General features: G+C 44.7%; 1 protein-coding gene across 1 annotated transcript; it reads right to left on the bottom strand.

Moving 5' to 3' along the window:
* Positions 1-3,987: 3,987 nt before the first annotated feature.
* Positions 3,988-17,745, bottom strand: DIPK1C (divergent protein kinase domain 1C). The gene is made up of 4 exons (XM_064150135.1): positions 17,402-17,745; positions 9,734-10,411; positions 5,483-5,647; positions 3,988-4,791 (listed from the first exon to the last, which is right to left on the bottom strand). The coding sequence occupies exons 1-4, from the start codon at positions 17,582-17,584 to the stop codon at positions 4,570-4,572; spliced, it is 1,248 nt and encodes a 415-aa protein (XP_064006205.1). The 5' UTR covers positions 17,585-17,745; the 3' UTR covers positions 3,988-4,569.
* Positions 17,746-26,628: the final 8,883 nt, after the last annotated feature.

Raw genomic sequence — 26,628 nt, 5'->3', positions numbered from 1 at the left:
CTTCTTTTCCAGACCTGACCACTGAGGGGGCTGGGTGGAAAAGCCTCTGCAAAAGATCTTGAGCTTTCATGAACTTTCTTATCTGGATCAGGATGAAAAGCAAACATCAGAAAGTGATGAGGATTCTGACAAACATCACCACATAGAGCAGGCAAAACACTGTTTTACAAATTGTGACTGATTCCAATCTTCTTATTTTGCAAACCTTCTCAGTATGAGTTAACTAAAAGTGGGAAAATAACTTCCAAGTTTTTCCATTCAGCAACTGTCAAAACTGAGTATGTTGGACATTGACTTTAAAACATTTTAAATTGAGTGTTTTGGTGTCTTGGGTTTTTCTTTGTAATTAGACTCTCATAGTGCATGATACAATTTCTGACAGCTTTTCATTTTCTGGCCGTATCTCAGGACTGTTTCACTGCAGAATTTCCCAGCTATAGCTGCTGGGTGTTGAATTGCAGTACAACTGTGCCAACAGACTGGGTTCAACAGCACACAGGACTCTCATTCAATACCTGCCTGAGCTGGCTGTGCCCTCTGAAGTCTGGGTATCTCTTTATGCTAGGGCTATTTTGGGTGAGCAGTGCTTGCTGCCAAGGCAGTATGAGAAGGGTTTTGTTGGAAGGAATGTGTGAGCCTGGTTCTTTGTTGTCAAACACCTGTATAGGTATTTCCACCAATAAATGTGGCTGTAAGACAATGTGATTTACACTCACCTCCTTAAGGTAAATGACACCTAAGCCTTCTTTCTTGTTTTGGTCTTTGGTATCTGTGCTAAACAGATTGGAATATTTCATTTCCTTCACTGGTAGTGTTTTTCTCTCCCATTTCCCTGGTTGGAGTGACTTTACAAGGTGCACAGACAGTGAAGAAGCAAGCCCTGTGTTCACAGCCTGTCACATTCTTCTTTCCACTCACTGGTGAAGGTGTACTCAAGCCAGGCAGAACTGCCTGCATCAGTGATATTCAATCTCGTAGTCCAGTCAAGTACAAATAACCCATTTGTGTCAGTCTTAAGAGGTTTCTGGGGGTTATTCCCTGTAACCTGAAAAGAAGATGTGAAACCTAATGACCTGGGAAAGTGTGTGGTGTGAGGGAAGCAGGTGTCTGCCAGGTGGAAATGGCTGCAGCCAGACCCTGGCAGGGGGTTTAAGAAATGTGTCAGAGGCAGCTTCCCTTCTTAAATCCTGCCAAGGAGAAGGACCTTCTGAGCAGAGTGATGTTCCACCAGTGTCTGGCTGCCACCAGGTCTCATTTCCCTATGTTTTTTTCCACCTGCTTTAAAACTGAAACAGCACAACCAACAGAAATTTAGCCTGTTAGAAATGCAAGTCTGAAAATGGGAAGGAGAGCTCTGCCATGGCAGAGTGAAACATTGCTGCAAAGCACTGAGTGTCTGCATGATTCTTGCTTTTCCCTGATCCTATCCTACCCTACAGGCTTGGGAAGAAGAAAATAATTCATGGGACCAGAGAGATAGAAGGATGATTATGTATAAGATTCAGGGTTCCCCAGCAGCACTTGGTGTGTGTAGTGAGTCACTCCTGACCTAGCAAGTATCAGTGCTTTCAGTAGGGAGGTCATGTGGGGAACATACAAACCCTGATCACACCAGCAGGATCTGCAGCATCATTTGCACATCTAGAGATCTCTGTGCCTTCCCTTCTTAAAGATTCCTATAGATTTACACATACAAGGCAAATGAGACTTAACCTGTGTCCATGTCTAGAAGGATGGATTTTGTTGTGAGAGTGGAAAGAGCACAGGCACAAGCTGGTAATAGAATCACAGGACTTAGCCATAAAAGGCTGCCTCAAGGTAGGATTATCTACATAACTGCATGTACATCATTCTTGACAGGCATTCACTCTGACCTGCAGTTCAGAATCACAACTTAGGAAGAGTAATGTTCTCCCAATGATCTGTGCCCTATCTCTTCTGTTCCTTACTAGTTGAAAGCCCATAACAAATGTCTAGCTTGAGTTTTCCTTGCTACAGCTTAAGCTCATTGCTTATTCCTTGTTTTCCCCATCCCTCTCTGGTGCTTTATCTGTCTCCAGACCACAATCTGATTCTATCCTTCTTAGTTTTTATCTCTATCAGGACTTTGTAACAGGTCTTTGTTTCCAGACTTAGGGTTTCTTCCCATCCTGCTTTGCCTTCCTGCTTTTTCAAAGGATGTTCTCAAAGCATTGAATCATTGTTCCATTTCCCTGGTTAGAGTTGAAGTGAAGGCTGAGCAGGACTTTACCAGTCAGGAACTCCTAAGCTGCTGCTTAACAGCAGCTTGTTCAGCACCATCCCAGGCAAGGCAGCCAGCCTTGCTCTAGCTGTGAGCATCTTGAGGTCTTGTGTGATTTTTAACATTACAGTAGTTTACTGCAAGAAAAACAGAATCACAGAAGAGAAGTAACCAGGTTGGGAAAGACCTTTGAGATCAAGTCCAGCCTATCATCCAACATCATCTAATCAACTAACCTATGGCACCAAGCACTACATCCAGTCTCCTTTTAAACACCTCCAGGAATGGTGACTCCACCACCTCCCTGGGCAGCCCATTCCAATGCCAATCACTCTCCCTGTGAAGAACATCTGCCTAACATCCAGCCTAAACTTGCTCTGGAACAGCTCAAGACTGTATCCTCTTGTTCTGTCATTGGGTGCCTGGGAGAAAAGACCAATCCTCACCTGGCTACAACCTCCTTTCAGGTAGTTGTAGTCAGCAGTGAGGTCTCCCCTGAGCCTTCTCTAGGCTAAACACCCCTAGCTCCCTCAGCCTCTCCTCACAGGGCTGTGCTCCAGCCCCTTCATTGACCTTGTTGCCCTTCTCTGGACACATTCAAGCATCTCAACATCTTTCCTAAATGGGGCTCAGAACTGGACACAGTACTCAAGGTGTGGCCTGACCAGTGCTGAGTACAGGGGCAGAAGGACTTCCTTGGTCCTGCTGGTCACAGTGTTCTTGACACAGGCCAGGATGCTGTTGGCCTTCTTGGCCACCTGGGCACGCTGCTGGCTTATGTTCAACCATTGTCAACCTGCTACCTCCAGGTCCCTCTCTGCCTGGCTGCTCTCCAGCCACTCTCTCCCCAGCCTGTAGTGCTGCATGGGGTTGTTGTGGCCAGAGTGCAGAACAGAACAAAACAAAAAAACCCAAACCAGCTAGCACTAGTCTGTAAGGCTGAGCTAGTTTTGGGTATGTCAACATCGCCTAAGCAGAACTACTTCAGAAATGGAAGGTTTCTGCATACTTAATGCTCACAGGCTTCAGGGCTGTTGAAAGACTGATGGATATAAAGCCATAAAAGATTAGGTGGTGGTGTTATGTGTCTCACATCCTCAAACCAGAATTTTCAGTCCCAGTATTGAAGAGTCCTTCGGAGCTGAGGACTGTCATAGGATTTTTTTCCCCCGTTTGTGGGGTTTTTCATATCTTCACACTAAATCCAGCTGATAGGTGAAATACCTACTGTTGGACTTAACACACATGCAACATCTTCTAGACCCACATCTTTGGTTCTCCAGCCACAGCTACACACATTCCAAAGGCAAAGCTAGTTATTTAAAATTAAGCTAGGGATCTTTATTTGTGTGACTGATTGCAAGATAATGAATTCTTACCAAAAAAAAATCCTTTTGTCATTAAAATAGCACAATGCAAGAAAACTCTGAATGTGGACATTGTTCTGCTCAGAGCAAAGGGTGGATTGTTGGAGTTGCTGGGTGATTCTGCTCCCTGGCAAAGGAGTGCCTCTTATTAAATGCTCTGATGTACAAGTGTGTGAGGGCTTGTTCACCTGGGAAAATTCAGTGACATTATTCATACCTCTCTGCTGCAAAATGTGAGTACCCACGTGGGAACTCGACAGGGATACAATTATTTTGCTCTAGAAAAATCCTAAGTACCTTTATATAATTTCCCCACAAGAAGTTAGCTATGGCACAGGTAATGTGACACACCAGAGAAAAGGCATTTGGAGACACCAGTGAGGACTGCTTTGAATAAAAGCAACTCTTTACTCATGTGCCAGTACATTTCCCTGCTTAAGGTTCTTTTATCATACAAAGCACCCTGTCCCTACTTTACAAATAACCTCATCCTACAGAGAAATTAAAACAAACACTGTGCATGTGCTTACCCACACTCAACCACCCACCTGCTGTTTTAATCACTGATAGTAGTTTTGCTGTGTTTACTTATACTTTTCTTCTATAAATGCATCCTCACCCTGAGCACTGCATTCAGACAGATGCTATCTGAGCAGTGACTACAGCTCTTGGTAAGCAATGTGCTGAATGCTGATGGAGTGGGCTAGTGCCAGCTCAGAAAATAAGCAAGGACAGAATCCAGGTAATGCAAAACAATTTCACACTTGAAAGGATATTAAGAGGACGTGCTGCACCTGCAGCCACGAACTGCATTTGCATGGGAGAGAAACAATCTCTCTGCTGTAAGTGTGATACAACAGGCAGAAGGGATAGGAAAGAGACAGAAAGCACAGACTGCTTTATGCACAGCATCCATCGGCAGTGGTTGGGAGGTGGCCTTTGCAGTTCTGCCTTTTGAATCTACTCTGCCCTTTGCAGTTCTTGCTGAGTGACTCGAAGCAGGTGGTACAACTCAGACAGAGATTTCAAAGTCCTCTGGTGCCCAGCATCATCCCTATGTCCTGGCTTGGCACACTCCTGCACAGCCTTCTGTAGCTGTAGCTGCAGCTGCAGTGGGAGGGAAATTGACGTTTCTCTGAGAGTTGGGGAAAACCAGCGGCGGAATATTTTGTCACAGATCACCTGAGGAAATGGAAAAGAGCAGATTGTGGTCTTTCAGGAGTTACAACTAATGCCAAGCTGCTTCTCTGCAACTGTAGCAAAATGTCATCTGAATCCAAAATGACCCCAGCCATACAAAGAGGAAGCTATAGATAAGAAGCATCCGCAAAGGTTATGCTTTAGCTGGAGTCCATCCTCTTCTCAGACTGCTCTTGCACTTCTGCATATCAAGTGGTGAAGGGATGAGAGAAGCAAACTATGCTCCTCTAGCCTCCTTACCGAGCACAAGCTGAGTGACATCGAAGACACCTCATCCCAGGGCCAAGAACTCCATGGGCCTCCCTTTCCACTACACCATACACTATGTAGGGTGAACTACTGCAGCCATTGCCCCTCCACTGCTCACAGCCTGCATGGACAGCCCTGGCTCGACCATCAATGAGACAGTAATGCCACTTCTCTGCCCCTGTTTCACTCACTGTCCTGAGGCATTGAGCCAATGGCCACCCAAACCCACAGCAAATAATCACTAGTGAATATAAAGGTGTGTTTGCATACCCCAAGATAGGGCTGCTGAACAAGACTGGAACTCATGTGACTGTGTTTAAAACCTGACTGTCTTCATCTCACAGCCTCCTAGTACATACCACACATTTTATAGACAATGTGCTTTCAAGAGGAATGGATGCATAAAGCAGCTGTGTCTACTCACTTGCAAGTTGTTATTGGCTCTCTGTGCTCCACACTTTTTTATTTTCAGATTGCATTTTGAAAAGCAATCAAAAAAATTACAATCTTCATCTCCTGTGCAGTTCTGTTCGAGGATGTCCCTCATTTTGGGTTCAAAAAAGGCCATATCCACATCAATGGCCACCACCTGTGGATCAAAACAACCCATCAGATCTGGCATGTCACAGCCCACGGGACAGAGCTGAGCAGGAATTCTTTGTTGCTTGCTTTTGGAAATGCTGTGCTGAGATCATCTGCCAGGGGGAACTGGGATCACAATGAAAGGGCTTTTATTTCACTTAACTGAGCTGCACGACTTTTATAAACACCACTTTTAAAGAAAAACAACCACTTCTTACAGCACCAGGAAAGGGAAAATTATTTGTGGACAGTCTGAATCCCTGGGATCTACTAGACTGATTTGTCTTCAACCAAAACTAACCAACCTGAAAGCCAATTTATTTGTTGTTGCAGTTTATGTAGGTGGCATCTCCATCTGCATTTGCACCATTAGATGATGGTGCAAAACTATCCACAGACTGGATGGTATAATTTAAAATTCACCATTCAGACTGAGCCCCAAATCTGGAATTGTGGAGAGGAGCAGTGGGATGAGCAGAAGCACCTGCACCTGGTGCAGCTCCTGCAGACCTGCCATTGCATTCCATGACTTTGCGTCTTTTCAGCTGTACAAGATATCCTGGACTTTGCTGGAGGTTGGGACTAGTTTTGCCCAGTCCTGTTTGCTGTAGTGCGACTCCTTTATTGTGAATGGTTCTTGTTCTGCCTGTCCTGGAATATGGTCTGTGGCAGAGTCCAGCTTGAGTTTAGTCTCAGCAGAAAAAGCAAGGACTGAAGGAATCCATCAACTTTCTCACCCTGACACAAGGCTTGCAAACAGTGAGCATGCGGCATGAAGAGGTCTGCAAAGACACTGCTCACTCGAGGTATGGTCTAGTTGACTGGCTAGGGGATAGATTGGACTGGATGATCTTGGAGGTCTCTTCCAACCTGGTTGATTCTGTGATTCTATGAAAGGGATGCAGTCTCAGTTTCTGCCAGCATCATTCCACCCATGAATACTTCACTTAGGAAAAATCACAGCAATAAATAGGGAAAGAAAGGAGGCTGATAACTGGATGGCAGCTGCTTGACATGAGATGAACTGTGGGTGACCCCAATGCATGCAGTCTGCCTTCAGCACCATGGATGCAGCAACCAGTGTACATTCAGAGACATGTTTAACACTTGACTGTCAAAGTTAGAGACGCTTCCTTGCAGCCAGACACACACTGTTATGAAGGAAAATGCCTGGGACCTGGGCAAAGCAGAGTTACTTAGGCTGAAATGGGACTCTCACTTCTAAGATTCAACCTCCCAAATTACAGGGGAAGCTGAACTGTGTGACTGGAGCAGCAGCTGGATCAACCTCAGGAACTAAAGATGTCTGCTCTGGTAGGAGGCCAAATAAACCTTCCACAGACAAAGTAAAGAACAAGGTCTAATCTTTGTTTTACTCTATTTCTTTTTCCCCAGGGAAAATCTTAAAGAGATGAGCATGGCTTAAAAACTCAAGTATTTTTAAGCTTCTCAGAGCTTGGTAATGATGATGTAGCCTAAGGAATTTCACACGTTTGGACAAGCAGATTTATGTTCCTTCTCTCCATTACTTGCTTAAGCTTTCTGCAGTTGTGCTGTTCAATTTGGAATAGAGACAGCAAAAGCAGTGCAGGGTTTCCCCAGTTCTAGGGTTGCTGCATCAGCTCCCAGGTGGGGTCTCTGCCAGCACTGAACACTTTTGACAATCTGATCAATTGCTCTGCTAGGAGAAAAAACCCAACCAAAAACCAAACCACCCTGACTCCTCAGTGTGTGACTGCCAAACGGTTTGGTAGTGTCGCTGAAGTTCATCTGTTACAAAAACCTGTGGGCATCCAGCCAGACCCTCTCAAACCACCTAGAAGCAGCTGCATTTTGTTCAGGTTTGTTATGATTGTAATTAATTAAGGTACCTAAGAAAATGCAGGAAGAACCCAGCCTGGTTCCTGACCTGATTTAAAGTCTTGTTTAAGATGCTGTAATCTTTCTAGTTCTCTCTGGGGTGCTGATAAAAGAGAAAGCTCTCCTGGAGCACTTTATATTCACTCAGACCTGCTTCTAGCTCTGCACCTTATGTCGCTCCATGGCAGCTTAAAATTCCCTTAGGTGATCTACCAGGCAGTAATCTCTCTTCTCTGTGCTGCAGAAACAGCATGAGAAGGCTGGAGGCTTAGCCCCACCATTTGAAAAATAATCCTCAAAGTAAGACTGTTGCACTTCAGGCACATTTCTCTAGGCATTAGCAGTCTTGTTACTGGAATGAAGAGTAGTGGTACTCTATGGGCATTTATTATTAAGTAACACAAGAACACAAACATTAAAGAACATAAGAAACAAACAACTGAAAAAAAAAAACTTAAACAGAAAAAAAAAAAAAAGCTGCCTTGCTGTGTCCCCATTCTGGAACTGATTGGTAAAACCACCTAAAGTTCCTGCTTCTTACTGTCTTTCCTTCTTCACTGATCAGAAGCTCTGCGCATGTGTCACCTCCATCCTGATTTCTGCAGCTTTCTGACTGTTGTCTCTCCTGACTCCTCCATGGGATCAAATGGGGGCAAATGAAGCAAAACCAGACAATGCCAATGAGCTGTAAATACTGCTCAACTGAGAGAAACCTGTGTGTCACTTTTATTTGTAATTAATGCTCCTAGGAAATACTAAAACAAAGTGCTTCATTATCAGAAGGTGTTTGCTGTCTCTTTAGAACAGAGAAATCATGGGAGGATCCTGGAAAAGCAAGTCTCACATCTAATATTCATTCTCTTTTCCTAAATACAATCTCTTTTCCTGAATACAATCTCTTTTCCTGTAGGTATCATAGAATCACAAAACAACTGCTTGGAAGAGACTTGAAGGATCATCCTATCCAAGCTTTCTTGGGAAAACCACAGTCTAGATAAGATGACTTAGCACCCTGGATCTTAAAAGCATCCAGTGGTGGAGACTCCACCACTTCCCTCTTGAGACTATACCAAGAGTTGATTCTTCTCTTTGTGAAAAAAAGTCCTCTTGTGTTCAGTCAGAATCTTCTTAGCAGTGACTTGTACCCACTGCCCCACATCTTGTCCTTGGGAAAAAAGAGGAATCACCATCTTCTTTGTAGTCACCCTTTAAATACTGGAACATGGTGATAAAGTCTCCCCTGCTCCTGTGTGTGGCCAGCCACACACAGTCACAGCCCTGCATAATCGATAAAGCTGAGGAATTCCTGCTGAACCTCACTGCCTAAGTGTCGCTAGGTTAAGTTTCCTGCTGTAGCTCCTCACTCATTCCCTGCTCAGTTGCTGTCCTGCACCTGAATAAACAATGTGAGGGAAGGGAAGGGTGAAGGGGAAGCACTATAATTGCTCTTAATGGCTGTATATTTAGACAGTGTTTGCCTAGTGCTTTGAAGATGGGAGGGCTATATTAACACTCAGCAAGTACTGAAAATAGCACTTAAGTCCCTGAAAATGCTTTATGTTTACTCGAAGTGCAGAAACTCCACTGATGTCACTGCAAATTGTAAGCCTGGTTCAAACACCTACTTACTCTTCAGTGGCTTTGTCCATACACACAATTCCCACCAGAACCAGCGATATTTCTGCTCACAGAGTGCATGCAAGGTGAATACTTCAGGTGACTGTGGATCACTTTCCAACCTGACAAGCTGAATTCTAAAGCACAAATGTTTGTGTTTGGATGTGGGGAGTTGCCCTTGTGTCAGGTCAGAGAATTCAGCCTTAGCTTTCAAATTCAACATTTTTCCTTTCAGCATCACCACCAGAAACTGTTGCTGTGAGTGAAATTGCAACTCCATTTACAGCTTTTGAGATCTCCTTACCTTCTGGAGGTATCCCTTACGATATCCAAGGGACTCTGCCAGTGCTGGTGCCTTTGAGGAGGTGAAAAAAATCAGAACAGAGCAAGCAGGTCTCAAAACAAGCAGCAGGATTTAGTGCTTCTGAAATATGGCTGCACATAGCACAAAGAGGAAAAGCAGTAGAGAATCTCCCCTGGCACCTATAAATACACTGGTTTTGCAAAAAATTGGCCAAAAGCTGCATGAGAAGGGAAATGTCATTTTTACAAAGGCACTTTCAGAGTAAAATTTGACCTCAAATCTCTGCAGCACCACCCCAAAGGCCCAACTTACTGTGAGATCGTTCCTGATAGCGAAGTTCTCTGGCTTGATGTCACACAGGTGAAGTCGGTGAGAGAAGTCATTATCAAAATGCTGTACCATGTCCAGAAAGCTGAGTGCAATGTCAGTGACAGCTCTCACCATGCTTTTGTGGCCAGCAAGTGAGGGACCAACCACACTTTCCAAGGGAAAAAGAGTTTTGTGCCAGGCGTGTCCAGCTGTAAGATACTCCACAGCATAAAAGTGTCCACAAGAGCCAATAATTCGTAGCACATGTTTGCTGAAGTCCTGCAGCAAACTGAAGTAGATATATTCTTCCTGCTGGAGCAAGGACCACATGCTGGCCACCTGTGCTTTCCAATGTGGTCCCTTCTTCCTTATCAATAGAGGCCCCATGCTGTTGTTGGATAGTTCTAGCCCCAGGACATTTTTTACCTCCACGGCTACCATCAGCAGAAGCTCTGTTTCAGGAATATCCTCTGTTTCCACCTCCTCTAGGATACTTAGATGCTGGTAGCTGGAGAAGATTTCTTTTTTGGATTTCAGGATGATGGGCTGGCCTCTCCAGTCAGCCTGGATGACCTTCTTACCTCTGTCATAGTAAAGACAGTGTTTGTACACCAGCTTTTGTGCCACACAAAGGTCTTCACAGAGGTCGCCAGTCAGGACTCCGCTGCTGTAGTCAAGACACTGGAGTGAAAGAGAACACTGATAGCAAGACCATATACTCATGGACCACTTAGTAGACAGGCAAACAATTAACAACAGTCCTAAGCCTGAGAGGCTTGCACTGGCTGTGGTGCCACGAGCACACACCTACAAACATTGAGTGATTCACTGTTTTTTCAGAAGGCTTCAGAGAGCTCTTTCTAGGGGAAATCATAGAATGGCTTCAGTTGGAAGGGACCATAAAGATCATCTACTTCCCACCCCACTGCCATGGGCAGGGACACCTCCCACTAGACCAGATTGTTCAAAGCCTCATCTAGCTTGCTCTTAGACACTTAGAGGGAGGGGGCATCTGTAACTTTTTTGGCCAATCTGGTCCAGTGTCTCACCAACCTCATAGTAGAGACCTTCTTCCTAATGTTTAATCTTGCTTTAAAACAGGGACTTCTGGGATAGTAAAGGACAGGCTATTTTAGGGCAAAGAGATAGACTAGATGACCTGTTAAGATTCCTAAGCACTTGCCACATATGAATTCAGTAAGCCAATCTTCAAACACATTTGGCTGCACCGTGTGACATTCTGGGCTGCAACAACTTAAGGCACAGGAGATAACTTTGATGGTAATGCAGGACTTCTCTGGAAGGTTCAGTGCAGCATGACTGAGACACTCCCACTTCAATTCCAGGAAAATCCATAGGCTGATGGATTGCTGGCACCTTCTGCAGCTCTGCATGTTTCAGCCTTACACTTGACTTGCCATGAATCCAGCTATAAGGACCTCCTTCTGCATTAGCAGGAAACACAGAGGTTGTACTCAATGCCTCTTGGACCAAGAACTTTCAGAATTTTTAAAGATGTATGTAAATGCTGCAGGACAAAATCACTTTCCCAGATTTTAGATGTAACAGTTTAACAGGAATTGCTTAAATAATTTTGGTTTAAACTGGAAAGAGAAAACGTCAGCCTGTGAAAACATGGGAACTGCTGCTTGATAGTTAGGTGGTCCCTGCAAATTTGTACAAGGACTGCAAGGATTCCCTCACTACTCCTTCCTTCAACCCACAATCATTTCCATACCATCACTTCCAAAAGTGTAGGCAGTTGATATATTCCTATGGGCATTGGGAAGCACAGCTGCAGGGACTGCTGTGGGTGAATCAGTAGAGAGGATGCTCAGAGGTCTCTGGTGAAAGGGAAATAGACTGTGGTGGTGTAGAAAGCCAAACATCTGGGAGGTGGCTTGACAATGTCAGCCTTCTTTATTACTTTCTGGCATTTGAAACATCATTTAAACAAGTTGGCAGCTCCTTCTGTATGTGGAGTACTTGCAAGGGCTGCCTGAGCCCCACCCCATGTGTGACTTGCTGTTACACGCACAAGAAACATGAGCATGAAATCCAAGTGAAGTATTTTCTTAGGACAGTCTCTGAGGTGTGCACCAGAAGAACATGCTCTGATGCCAGGCAATATTCAGAGACCAGCCCCAAATGACCCACAGGGGAACGAGTGCAGAATTAATTCCAAAACCCAGGAGCAGTGATAAATTGACTAAAACAGCTCATTGAGGGCAGTTCAGACAGACATCACATTTATTTCTGCACTGGTGTTCTCACAGCCCAAATGAGAAGCCAGCAAAGAAAGCTTGAATCCAAGGTGACACACGTGTGTAAAACACACACATCCACATCAGGATGGGCAAGCAGACTCGGTGAGCTGTCCACAGCCATTAGAGCACACAGATTGGTGTTCTTCTCTTTGAGAATCTGTTCCTAGGACTATAATATAAATTTATTTACCCTTTTATAATAGGAAACATAATTTTCTTAACCAAAGTAGTTCAGCAGTACCTAACATCTGGAACTCTAAACGATTTTAGACAGAAGATTATAAACAGGAGGAAAATTGATTTTTTTTTTTTTGAAGCTTAAGTATACTCAGCATTCAAAATCATTACTCTTCTGATGAGAAGACAACTACCTAGCTCTTCTTCTGCTGTAGTAAGAGAATATATAACTCAGTCCTATAACTGGGTCCACATGGGTGAACTTTTACTCCCGTGGACAATTTCACTGTAGTCCAGCAAGTTCACTCTTAGCCCATATGTGTGGACCTCTTAGAATCATAGAATCAACCAGGTTGGAAGAGACCTCCAAGATCATCCAGTCCAACCTAGCACCCAGCCCTATCCACTCAACTAGACCATGGCACTAAGTGCCTCAGCCAGGCTTTTCTTGAAGACCCCCAGGGACGGTGCCTCCACCACCTCCCTGGGCAGCCCATTCCAATGCCAATCACTCTCTCTGTGAAGAACTTCTTCCTAATATCCAGCCTATACCTACCCTGGCACAACTTGAGACTGTGTCCCTTTGTTCTATTGCTGGTTACCTGGGAGAAGAGGCCACCCCCTACCTGGCTACAATGCCCCTTCAGGTAGTTGTAGACAGTAATAAGATCACCCCTGAGCTTCTTGTATCTAGACAAACACATGTCCAGCAGACCTGTAGCCAAACATCTCAACATGCAGCTTATTTTCCTGTGTTGCCATCATGTCATTCTTAATGACATTAATGAGAAAAAGTACTTGTGGAGAAAACCAGTCTCAGTTATATTTCCCAGATGTAGGAGATGAGTAATTTTTGAACCTAGATGCTGTTTAGGACTTCTCCACTGTTCAAATCGAACCCATAAATCCTCCATAGAATCATACTATGGTTTAGGCTGGAAAGGATCACAAAAATCATCCAGTTCCAACATTCCCTGCCATGGACATGGACAACTTTGACTAGACCATAGATTGCTCAAGGTCTCATCCAACCTGGCCTTGAACACCCCCAGGGAGCAGGCATCTATGACCTCCCTGGATAACCTGTTTTACTGTCTCACTATTCTTACTGTAAAGAATTTCTTTCAAGCATCTAGTCTAAATCTACCCTCCTGAAGCTTCAGTTCATTCCCCCTTGTACCATTACTGCAAGCCACTGCAAAAAGTCCCTTCCCAGCTTCCTTGCAGGCCACCTTCAGGTATTGGAAGGCTGCTCTAAAGTTTTCCCAAAGCCTTTTTTCCAGGCTGAACAGCCCCAACTCTCTCAGCCTGTCTGCATAAGGCTGGTGATTCAGCCTTTTGGTCATCTTCATGGCCTCCTCTGGACCCAAATCCAGCAGTTTGATGTTCCTTCTTATGCTGGGAGCAACAGAGCTGGATGTAGTACTCCAGGTGAGGCCTCATGATAGCAAAGTGGAGGAGGAGAATCACCTCCCTCAGCCTACTGGTTGCACTTCGTTTGATACAGCCCAGGACACAGTTGCCTTCTGAGCTGCAAGTGCACGTTGCCAGCTCGTGTTGAGTTGTTCATCAGCTGACATCCCCAGGCACTTTTTCTCAAGACTGCTCTCAAGCCAGCCTATATTTGTGCTGGGGATTGCCTTGACCCAGGTGTAGGACCTTGCACTTGGCCTTGTTGAACTTCAGAAAGCTGGTTTGGTCCCACCTCTCAAGCCTGTCCAAGTCCCTCTAGATGGCATCCCTTCCCTCCTCATTCATAAACCTTCTGTCATTTCTTCATCTATTCCCACGTGGAGCTCCAAGGACTCCAGTTGGTCTTTGATGTAGAGGGCAACAGCCCTCCCCTTCTCTGTCTTGCCTGGAAGGCTTATACCCATCTAATCCCTTGCTGCAGTCATGGGAGCCATCCCACCAGGTTTCAGTAATGTCAATGACATCATAGTCCTGCAGGTATGCATACATCTGTAGCTCTTCTTTCTTGTTCTTAGTGCAGAAACATTTAAGTTGGGGCTTCATTGAAGGGGACTCCCCACTGGAGTCCCCTTATCCAGCTCTTCAGGTGCTCTCTTCACAGCCTGCAGTCCAAATTCAGGCCCAGGGTTTAACCTAGTATCTGACAAACAGACTTTAAATTGTATTCTTCTTACACTGAATTGTTCTGCAAACCAGGATCTATAAAGGAGGACATGACCAAGAGGCTCCTGGTGTCACAGTGATGAAATACAAACCAGCCTTCCAGAAACAACATTTTCTGCTGGTCACACAAGGAAGCAAGAATTTCAAACAGGCTTCCTCAAAAGCTGTTGAGAAATTTGAACAAATTTCAAGGTGTTGCTCACAGAATTTAGTGAGTTGGGAGTCCCTCAACAGCTTTGAAAATCTCCTTGGTTTCCTGTTCATTATAATCTAGGTGGTCAAAAAAGATTGACTGCACTTCCATGTCCTCATTACTCACCCCACTGTTCAAACTTCTAGTGTTTTATATTTGTCATAAGCATACTACACTAAGCAAACTTGGCCCCCCAGTCCCTCCATTATAACACTTTTTTTCAGTCCTCAGATGGATTTTGTGGGTTTATTCTCTCCCTCTGTTTCTTCTCTTTATTTCCTCCTCTGCCAACCTTAGAAGGACAGGCATCAGAACTGAACACTGTTGTCCGGTGCTGCAAAGACTGCCAACAGCCTTTCCCTAATTCTCTTTTTGGAGACATTGAGAGATTAGATCAGCCTCCTAGGCAAAGTCTACACTAGTAGTTCATGTTGAATCAATTATTTGTCCCCTGCATCCTTTCCAAAGTCATAGAGGTTTACAAGACACTCTTCCCTCCTGCTGGCATAGCTTGTACTCTTGTGTTCCCCAGTGCACTGGCTTGAATTTTACTGCATGAAAACGCATTTAGGTGGATTGGCAATACTTAGCCAGGTGATTCATGTTAATCTGTCTTGAAAAGACAGTCTGTTTATCATTCATCAACCCAGGAATCTTTGTACTAACTGCAAACTTTACAGAATTTTGTATCATCACGATGGCTGCTGGTAAAAAGAGGAACCTATCATAAATGGCTCTCCACGCTGCCATCACATCTTAACGACTGCATTTTGAGTTCTGCTGATGAGACAGTTTTAAATCTACCTAATTAGTGCCCTTTGAATGGCACTGAGTGCCAGATTCTAAAAAGTAAAATATGAAAGTGATACAAAGCCAACAGCCTGATAGAAAAGCAGCTGTGCTACACAAAATGCAAACATGGTTTGGACTCACTCATCTCTTTCTGCTTGAAATTGGCTATGCAGTTTCTAATATCCTTAGTACACTGATCAAGAGAAGTTTAAAAAGGCTGAGTCTGAATTCACATTAAAATTCAAATGATTGTAAACCCCAGTAAGAATTTATATAAGTGATTATAACTTACTGTACCACCATTATTTTTGTGCAGATCAGACCCCAAGACAGAGTCCTGACTTGTTATCAAGTACTTCTCCTATGTAAATGCAATGCTGAGCCAAGTTTTGGCAGGCATTAAAATTAATCGATGTCTCCAGAGAAAGCAGCAATTGATCACTACGATTCAGTGTGTTCAGTGTAAATGAAGATGAGACTGGTGTTAGGGAAGAGGGAGTGAGTTTTATGAGAGTCAAACTTGTTCTCTGCAAAATGGTCAGTGCTACTTCAGCCTTTGCAGTGCAGCAGCACATGCAGCTGCCCAGATGTACCTGTGCTTCAGAAGGAAATAAACCTTCAGAAATACTGCTTGCAACCGTGCAGTTTTCATCCACTTGCTTCAAATAGCTTATCTTATCTCCTGCTGAAAATATGACAGGTGCCTAGCAAAATAGTTTTTCTTGGAAGTCAAACTTTGCTTAATGCAAGGCATGAGAGTCAGATACTATGTTGTTCCATAAACCAATTCCACTTTCTGTAACTGTGAAACTCATGCCAGGCTTGGAAGATGTATAAAGACTTATTTCAGGGCTGACCAAGATGAGCTCTTTTTCTAATTGTTCCACTAGAAGCAGGATCCCTTTCCAATCATATCTGAGAAAAATCTCACAAACCTTAACGATGTGAGTACAAACTCACCTAGGGAAACAGGCACAGATGAGCACAGCAATTTCAGCTACCTCTTCTCTGGAAGGAGGGTCTGAAACTGAGCCATTACGCAGTGACAACTAAGGCTTGCACCTGAAATTTGATCCCTGCCCGGTCTTTGGAAGAGGTGCCCAACTCTCCAAACTGAGGAACAGCAACAGGTCTCTGCCCATCAGTTTACTGGCAAGTATGATGGCAAGAGCTTGGCCCTTCCTAAGCTTGCAGCTCCTTGCACCTCCGTACCTCTCTGCTTTTCACAGCCACGTATGGAACAGGCAGGATTAATTCCTTCAGCTGCAATCCCCAGCTCAGCTGTGCTTCAGGTTAACTGCTGTGGTAAAGAGATTGTATCTAGCTGCTGTTAAAAACAGAGCGTCAGCACGGCCGCCTATAGTTTCTCTTAATTATAAAGAATGTAAGGAATACCTACGGTGGGTTTTTGCTTGCTGCAGTGATAGATTATTTCATTCCCGTTAGGATTCTTCCTTTCCCACCTAACCACTGGCACTACAAATACCTTCATTAAGTCAAAGCGTTAACCGATGCTGTTCCTCTTCTCGAAGTGTTTCCTACACAGTTGTAAATCGGTGGGAGCGTTTTTGGGTTTAAGGGAGATTTTTATAGTTATTCTCGGGTCCTTTCTTGATTTTTTAATAACTACACCTTAAATGCCAGCCCCCGCCAGACATGAAGGAAGCACTACAAGTGGTGTGGCTTTTCTGAGAGAAGGCTCCTGCACAAACACCTTTTAGGCTAAATAAAACAAAAACCTGGAGGGAGATTGTTTGTTTCACCCTCCACCCGCTACCCTGCCCAGACCCTCTCCCTTCGGAGCGTGCGGGATGCCGAGCTGCCCTTTCCAAAGCTCTGGGGAAGCCCTCCCGCACCCCGTGCCCGGAGCCGGCCCTCTGCCTGCACCTGCCCTCGCCCCGGGAAAGGAGGCAGGGAGGGAGGCAGCCTTCTGCCCGCCGAGGCAGCGCCAGTGATGCGGCAGCTCCGGCGGGACGGAGCTGGGCAGGAGTGCCCCAGCGGCAGCTCGCCTGGGCGCTCGGTACCTCGCAGCCCTGACGGACTGCCGGTGCCTCATCCCGCCGGGCAGCCCTTGGGGAATGCCTCGCCTCCCGCTGGGGCACCTACCAGCCTGGCCAGGATCCGGTGGCTCTTCTCGTCTGTGCAGCGCTCGGAGAAGACGCTCCTGTGGAGGAAGAACAGTAAGGCGCTCACCACCATCCAGCAGGCAGCCCAAAGGAGGAGGAGCACCAGGGTGCATCGCCGCCAGATTTTGAGCCGCAGCCGCTTTAAGCCGAGGATGCCCCTCATCGTCGCACCCGGGCTGGGTTCAAGGCAGCCGCTTCAGCCGCTGCGTCCCCGAGCGAAGGGCAGTGCCTGTGGGTGCCACACTCCCCACCTCGTACGCCTGTCCCGCTCCCCGCCGGCACCCATCTCCAAACGCCCTCCGCCCCGCCGCTTCCCCACGGCTCTGCCGTCGGGCACCGGCCCCGCTCCCGCCCCCCCGCCGCTCCCCCTTCCCTCCTCCCCGGGCCGGTGCTGCCCTTACGGAGACTGGAGCGCCCCTTTTGAATTTGAGCCACGTAGCTCCGCCGGCTTTTGTCTGCTCTCCCCCGTGCCAAGCGGCCCCTGCGGCCACCTCTGCCCGGGCTCCACTCCTCCCCCCCCCGCTCCTTCCCCCTTTGAGTTTCTCACCCGAGAATAAAAGAGGGTTTGACGGGTGATGGAGGCTGCTGTGGGAGCCCTTTCATATCCCGGAGGCTACCCGACACTGGAAAAGGGGCAGCGTGGAGACGGAAGGTTCATTCTAATGAAAGCTTTGCCTTGCGTCGAATGCGGGGGGGTGGGGGGGAAACAGCCTAAAAAGTTGTTTATTCTGGAGGAACTTGTCCGGTTCTTGCCACGCAGGGCTAAGGGAGGGGGAGACAGAAGCGGCTCGGGTGCCCGTTCATCACCACACTCCGCGGCACCGACACGCTGGGTTACCCCTCGGCTCTAGAGGTTTCCACAACCCGTCCCGGCCGCGGAGAAGCGGCCGAGTCCTGCCTCGCACCCCCACGCCCCTCAGCAGCCACGGCAGAAAGCCAGCGGAACGACCCCGTGGGACACAGCGCCAAACCGGGGCAGGGTGCGCGGGTGCTGAGGAGGATGAATTGCTGCCCTGCCCTCGGGCAGAGGCAGTATCTGGCTGTCTGAGGAGAGGTCAGGTCCATGAGACAGCCGATAATGTATTTGACTCTGTTAACGTTTCTAAGGGGTCAAAGACCCAGATGTTTGTTCCTGTGAGACAAGCAAGATCCTGGCATCCTCTCCTCTGTCCAGGTGCAGATTTTCATTGCTCAGACCACCACAGTCACTTTTTTCTCCCTTGACTCCCACTTCATAGCATCCCACCGTCACAGTTTCCAATGGGAAAACTCACATTCTGAAGTACAACCCAATACAATAAAGGTCTCTGATTCAGGTTTACTGTCAGGCATGATGAAAAAGGACCAAATTAATTTTCTTTCCCTTGTGTGGTTGGTTACCTCAGGCTACTTGCAATCCCATAGCAGGAAGATGAATTGCAGTTAATGAAGCCACTCAGAGAATAAATTATTTACCAAAATGAGTAAGAACAAGGCAATGTGGCCCATGGATGGAGAGCTGCAGAATAATTCAGTAGACTTATTTTAATGTGCACCTTGTATAAACCTCTCTGGTGTGCATTTTGTTAGTGCATTAGTGCAAGGTCAAAAAGGGAAGCTCGCTGTTGGAGAGGTGGATTCAGGGACATATGTTCTGTACCATCATGCCAGACTTCATGGAAACTATTTCCCACTGTGTTTTGTTAAAAAGAAAGATGTGTCTATTGGCATGGTGGGATTTTACCATTCAGAACAGCAAGGGGAAGAGCACAGGTGCCTGGTCAGTACAGTTCAATAGACTTTCAAAGCAGATGTCCAACTATGGAAGAGAGGGGAATGGAAAGATTAAAAACATTGCTGAAAACATTACAGCTTCCTAGCAGTGGGGAAGAGGATTCAAGATAAACTCACTTTAACCCCCCAAGAGTCTCAGATGCACCATCGACATCTCCCATCATCAGTTCTGCTCACTTTCTCCTTCACCACAGCGTTTCTTCACCTGCAGATTCGCCTGCAGGGGCTGTCTGTGGCCAGCTTTGCTCCTCAAATCTTGCTTTTTTTTCTTGCTCTTGCTTTTTTTTCCTTGCTTTTGCTTTTTTGCCCCCCCCAGTCCTTTTACTAAGAGGAGCCTTCCTATTGAGGCACTGGTGATACAATCTGTTTCTTGGGAATATAGCAAGCAGGAAAAACTGACTGGACAACTAGAAACTGAAAACTTCAATCCTATTTCTCAATCTGATACAAAATACTTTCAGAAACTGTCTCCTGACTAGTTTTAGTTGTTCATTTGGAAATTCTTAGGTCATTGAGAGGGGAAGGGCAAGAGGGAGACTTGCTTAGCCATTCCTCTTCAGAGAGTACCAGCTAGGCTTGGACACAGTCAGCCATCACCAGCTGTGAGGGAAAACTGCAAATCTGCCATATTGATGTCTGAAACAACTCTGAGATGAAGAGAAGCTGTGCCAGGGGAAATTTAGGCTCGAGGTGAGGAGAAAGTTCTTCACTGAGAGAGTCATTGGACACTGGAATGGGCTGCCCGGGGAGGTGGTGGAGTCGCCGTCCCTGGAGCCGTTCAAGGCAGGATTGGACGTGGCACTTGGTGCCATGGTCTAGCCTTGAGCTCTGTGGTAAAGGGTTGGACTTGATGATCTATGAGGTCTCTTCCAACCTTGGTGATACTGTGATACTGTGATACTGTGACATGTATCCAAAATCAAAGAGGGATGCAGATGTTAGAGAAAATGCAAACTTCAGAATATCTTCCTACTCCTTGGTCCTGAGCTGTCTGGGTAATAGTTTAGGAACTATTAACATTCTACACTTTTTTTTTTCCACTTTTGAAAGTGTGGACTTTGACTTCTCTGTGTCAGCATTCCCAAAGGCTACTGCTATAGAATCCTAGAGTAGTTTGGCTTGGAAGGGACTTTTCAGGATTATCTAGTCCAACCTTGCTGCAGTGAGCAGGAATATCTTCCTCTAGATCAGATTATTCAGAGCCCCATCCATCTTGATTGTGAATGTTTCCAGGGATGGGGCATATTATGTATTATTATTTCATCTCTGTGAAATTCTGTATGTGTATCATTTGTGTGGTAGCTAAAGCTCCAAACCCAAATCTTAGTTACCACTGACTTTGATCTAGGGACAAAATATGGAGACCAGATCTGGTTAGGTATCATGGCTGAGCTGCTCTAATTGCTATGGAAAGAAATAAGCATGTTCTGTCCTGCTCCTCCACAGTTCCCACTTTCCTCTTGGTCTCTCCCGCCTGATGCAGTCCTCTCCCCAGGAAATGATGTGTCCAGTGAGTTATCTCACTAACAGGGCAGAGAATGATAAAGTGGTCCTATGCTGAGATTATCCTCAGATGGGTTAGCAAGTCCTGAAGCTGTCACCAGACATGCTGGAAGATCTATGGCAGGGAGGTGGGATGCAGGATGCAGGACTGTCCCACTGGCTCAGCCGTATTGCATGTCTCCACATCACAAGTGCAATGTGATACTGCAGATAAGATCATCTAAATGGAAAAGGTTGCTGAAGGAAACACTCCTGCCCCCATTTTCACCCCAGCTATGTGTCTCCGCTGTTTGCTTGGGTAGTTAGCCCAGCAGGTAGCACCTGTAGGTTTCTGAGTGAAAACTACCAGTGAGAATTTGTTGGATTTTGGGATGTGTTAAGGAGCCCATATGCTTCTCTTTGTTTCGAGAACAGCTTCCACACGTGGCAAGTGCAATTCTACCTCTAACATATGGGTGTCTGCTGCTTTGAAGTGTTGGGATAAAAAGAAATAGGCTAAGCAAATAAGAACAGTTTTAAATATGGCTTTAATACTTTAAAAAATAGTTTTAATAAGAAATAAAACTACAAAAGGTGAAATAAATCTAAGAAAACAACTGGAAGCTGCATGACATTCACACCAGACTGTTTACCAGTTTCATTTTATGACAGATCCCATTGGAGGCATTTTCAGGCAGTAAAGCCTGCTATTCCCAATAGATTTTGATAGAGCATTCAAATAGGGGAAAGGTATCCCTCTGATTTCAGTGGGAGTGAAAGATTGGACCAATCTGGTAAATATATGTGTGTATACACACACCTTCATGTATGTACCTGTATGCATGCAAACATATGCATAGACATCTTCAGAACAGGTCAAGGATTGACCCAGAAAGCTTTGGTTTAGTAAAAGATAAAAGCCTAGGTGAGTTAGGATCAGGGACATTAGCCTTTAATGACAATCTGTTGCTAGCTGCAAAATTCTAAGCTAGTTTTAGATGCCACTGAACTTCAAGGTTCTTCAGACTAACAGAGTTAATTCTAGTCCATCCTCTATAAAATATGCATCTGAAGAATCTCTCTGCCCCATAGCAATTTTCCCTTGGAAAAATTCTCTGCATCAGAGAAACTTTGCTTTCTGTATATATTAAAATGTGGCTATTTCATGTGACGTTCCTGTATTCCTAAAGGAAGTGATATTCCTATTCTAATTTTATCTGAGAATTAATCTTCATGGAAATTAATTAGTAGAAGCTGAATTAGAGGAAGCGATATCAAGGGCAGTAAAAATAAACCTGGACTAACTGTATTAGTTCCTACCCAATTAAATTGTCAGAAGGTTTGAATTACTGCTTAGAGCACAATGACAACGTCAGGTTGGTCTCCTTTTCATCACTCTGTTGGGCACATCACAAAATCGTTCATCACTGCTGACAGTTGAAAGCTGGAGTAACCAGAGGCTTTAGTATCCGGGAGCAAGGTGCCTTGGCACAGCCAAGGTGGAGGAGCCTGGCATGGTGTCTACCTGTGCTCTCCACCAATGCGTGGGCTCAGCAGCTCCTGAAGCCAGGATTGTGAGGAGTCCTCAGCCTCTGGAGCTGCTGAGCCCACACATTTCTCTGGATTCCCTAAGTTGTGTTAGGCTGATGATCTTTATTTGTCTAATTACTTAATTCATTACAAGAGTTTAAAAAAAATAAATAAATCAGTCATTGAGAACTACCTTGGCACTCAAGTTAATTAAATGTAAAAATGGTTCATCAGGAGGTTTTGTTCCATTTGATTGACTTCATCACCTTCTGTGATTAGCACGAATCTATCTGTGGAAATAGGGTACATTGCTGCTAATCTAGCTCAGGACACTTGTGAATCTCCTATTTTCCTGCTAGAAGCTCAGGAACCTTTCAAGTGCTGTTCAAATCTACCTTGAAAATGTATTTCAGCATATAAATATTTCTTTCTGATTTCCTGTGGCAAAGTTGAGCTGCTTAAAAACATCACAAGGTTTGACATAGGTTTGAACATGTCCTTTAGGCAGCAAAGTGCCCCTGCAGAGCACCAAATCTACCAGAGGAATCCAAATGCATTCTCTCATTTATGCCATTATTCAGAAAGAATAGGTTGCAAACTACTCACAGGAGTTTTATTGCAGTGAGTTTATTGGGTCATGTTGCAAAACAGAAGCAGAAAAATGTCACAAGATAAAATACAGAGTTTAGCTTTGTGGACAAGGGAAAAGGCTAGAGTAATATACTATTTTAAACAAGGGAGACTGTTTAGACAGAAAAAAAAACAACCAAACTTTCCCATGTATGCATAGAACAAAGAATCTGTAATATATTTTGTCCTGTTTGCTTTTTATTTGCAGCAGTTATTTCTTAGGCAGAGTGTCACATGAAACCCAAAGATGCTTATTTTCTCCTTTCCTTTTATGACTTTCTAGATTTCACTCCTTCCAGCTAATCTCCATATTAGCCTCATGCCAGTTTTTCCCTCTCATTTGGAAACAGCATTGCCTGAAGAAGCCAGGGAGATACCTTGGCAATGAGTACAGCTGACTGTGGTTCTAATTCTTCAGATTAGATGGAACAATCAAAATGCAAATATATCCTGGATTTTTTGTCCATGTAACAAAGATGATGCCCAGCACAGCATTGCCCATTGCTTCTCTGATACATTCTTTGCTATTTGTGTCTGTCTCTTCACCAGTGTGATGGTTTGGTGTTCCCCTGCCCCCCCCCCCCCCCCCCCCCCCCCCTTAAGAAAATCACTCAGACTAGACTCAGAGCTGGAAATTGAATGAAGCTTTATATTTACAGTTTAGCACAATACACAAGCAGATATTTACAATCTATACAGCTATAGACAGAAGCACACAAGTTAAAAAGTAATACAGAAACACAACAGCCCTCCCAGAAACCAGAGTCCCCAGGAGGGGCTCTCAACCACCCTTCCACCTTCTTCCCACCCCTCTACCTTATCCCAGACTTTGTCTTGCATTCAAGGTGAGTTTGGAGGATTGCCCAGGGGGGTTAGGAAGCAGAAGGATTAGTCATACAGACAGCAGGTTAGAGAGACAGAAGTGCAGCCCAAAGCCAGAGAGCAAACTCCCTTATCTATGTTTATGTCTTGTGTTTATACATCTCAGCAAGCCTATGAGTGAAGTAGACATCACCATAGTTTCCATTTCACAGCCTATAATCTAGTTCTTTTCACCAAAATATCCCAGCTAGCTCAAACTAGCACAACCAATAGGACAAAGTAGCTTAATTAGCTGTATAATGAAGCTTAATCAGTTTATAAGTGGAATTATAAGTGGAATTGTCTTGCCTGGGATTGGCAGGTAAGTTCTCAACTCACTGGCAGTTTCTCTAGCCTAAGAGGATGCTCTTCAATGGAATCTGCTACTGTGTGTTATTTGCCTGTCTGTGCGTGTGAAAAGGGGAAATGTCTGCCCACAGTGCATGAGAGAGAGAACAAAGAGGGGAATATGCTGCAGTCCTTTCCCAGACTTTCTATATGCAGTATTTATTCTTCACCCCAAGTTCAGGCCAAATGATCTCATCATACCAGTACTGAATCTGGCTCTTTGTAGCCTCCCTTTACGAGGGAAGCAATTCCAGAAATATTTTGAAGTTGGCTTTAAGGTTATGTAGAAATTAAACCACCAAGTAATAAGCTAACTCCCTCTGACCTCTTGCATCGTGCTGTTATTTACACGAGCAATCTGAAGTCATTTAATCAGGGAGATTATTTTGCATGACATATCTATGGCATCCAGAGAGCTGCAATCACCTAGACATGTACTAGCTCAAAGGTGTGAGTTAGGTGACATCTTGTCTAGTGTAATGAATACATTATTTATTGCAGAGGGTTGATTAAGAACTTTCTCAGGCTTGGATACTGTCAGAAAAGTTACCATGTTGTCATGCAGATTAAAAGCAGAGTAGCTCTATCACTTCAGACTCTCTGAAAAGAATTTGTTAGGAATTTGCACCAGGCTGGTTTTAATTTTACTTCTCTTGCAGACTGATCTCAGATAGCCAAGGCCCAGCCACCTGCATAGGCTTAAATATGCAGCTAGGTGTTTCCAGAGGGCTGAACACTCTCCGTTACTAGGAGAGAAATGCAAAGCAAATAACTGATTCTTGGTGATGGGGGAAAAAAAGCATCTCCATTGTAGGAACAAGTGACCACCAAGTGGATACTTTCGGTATTGCATGTGAAAGATTTTGTAGGCTGTGCATAGACTTTCCAGAGAGAATCTGTCCGGATTTTCTCTAGTCACATCAGCAAATCTGAACCCGTAGCATTTTTCTGATTGTTCTGCCTTTTTTTTTTTATTTTTGTGTGATGTTCATAAAAAAAACCCAACCAAATTAACTGCAGTCACCACATATGACAGGTCACAGTTCATTTACAAGTGGATGCATCTGTTCTTGATTTCTCTTCTGAAAATCCAAATCTGAAATAGGGGAAAAATAAGGGGGAAAAAATAGATAAGAGGATTAGCAGTATCATAGATGACTCTCAATAGCAATTCCTTACAACTTACTTTCAATCATTTCTTTGAAGCTCTCTGTTGCAGTTTCTTTATGAACAGTGAAAGGTTGGGCATGGAGCAAACTGCCAAACAACTCATTTGTGAAATCCAATTTTCTGTCACTCTTTGCAAGTAATTAGCTTCTGTTTAGGTAATGTTAATTTACTCACATCCAGTGTTGTATGACGTTTGCTTAGGGATGAGTAGACAATTTAGTTGCTGCACTGCTTACAACAGATTTCCCATAATTATGCCAGGGTTAAATACTCATCCTTGTGAGTGACTCCCTTGTGTTTCTTTTGAGCAAGAAATTTGCAGGTGGGATCGTGTCCAGCTGCCTCAGCAGCAGCAGCAGCAGTGCCACTGCTATATGATCTTCCTCCTCTTACATAGAAGTATCCTCTGGGAACTTGAGTGGTTCTGGCAGCCAGGTCTATTTCTGAGGGGTCACAGGATTACAGGATATTAAGAGTTAGAATCATAGAATCATAGGATCAACCTCCAAGCTCATCCAGTCCAACCTATCACCCAGCCCTGTCCAATCAACTAGACCATGGCACTAAATGTCTCATCCAGCCTTTTCTTGAACACCTCCAGGGACGATGACTGAGTTGGAAGGTACCTTTGGAGGTCATCAAGTCCAACCAAATCTACTACATAGACACCAACAACCAACATAGCAACATGGCACTGCCTTCTGCTTGGAGCAGTTATCTGTCTGAGAAGCCTCAGGAGTGGTTTACCATATCAGGAGTGGTTTACCATATCTTCTTCTGCAGGCACAATCTCTGTATTCGTTGTGCAATGCTCTTCCTTACACAAAACACACAGAGAGGAGCATTTGCTTCTCATCAAAGCCATGCTGCTGTGCATGGTTTACTTGGTAGACTTCACTTGGTTACTTCAGGAGATGTAACAGTCCTCCTCTGTCTCTTCCTATGCTATTTTAAAATCTGGCACTGAGTCAGCTCTTCCCATCAGGCCACAATGGGTTTTGTGAGCTGTCCTTTGATGAGAAACAAAGCTGGCTGAGAAATACTTTATAAGGCAATAACATATATTTTGAGCAAACTTAATTTGATATGGGCCGGAGCCAGTAGCCACTGCAGTTAGCAGAAGTCATCTCATGGTTTTCAGTTGGCTTTGGCAGTATAAATATCTTTCAGCTTTAAGGGTGTATGATTACAAAAATGTCCACATAAGTCAGCTACCCAGTTGTTCCTCTCTGTACTTTTGCAATGGATAATACAAATTTTGTCCTTTTCTTAAGAGTAAAACATCATAAAAGTTTGGAAAATGCCTTTGTGTAATAAACCTCCTGCTCCAGAACTTCTTATAATTGAATTGGCATCACTTATTTTTTCCCAAAGTTACATGTTGTCATTCTTTCCTGCCTTCTGTTTTCTGTC

Source organism: Pogoniulus pusillus, chromosome 10 (assembly GCF_015220805.1).
Source record: "Pogoniulus pusillus isolate bPogPus1 chromosome 10, bPogPus1.pri, whole genome shotgun sequence".
In the NCBI taxonomy this organism is placed as follows: domain Eukaryota; kingdom Metazoa; phylum Chordata; class Aves; order Piciformes; family Lybiidae; genus Pogoniulus; species Pogoniulus pusillus.
Note: the sequence above shows the minus strand (reverse complement) of the source record. Positions and strands in the feature narration are given on the sequence as shown.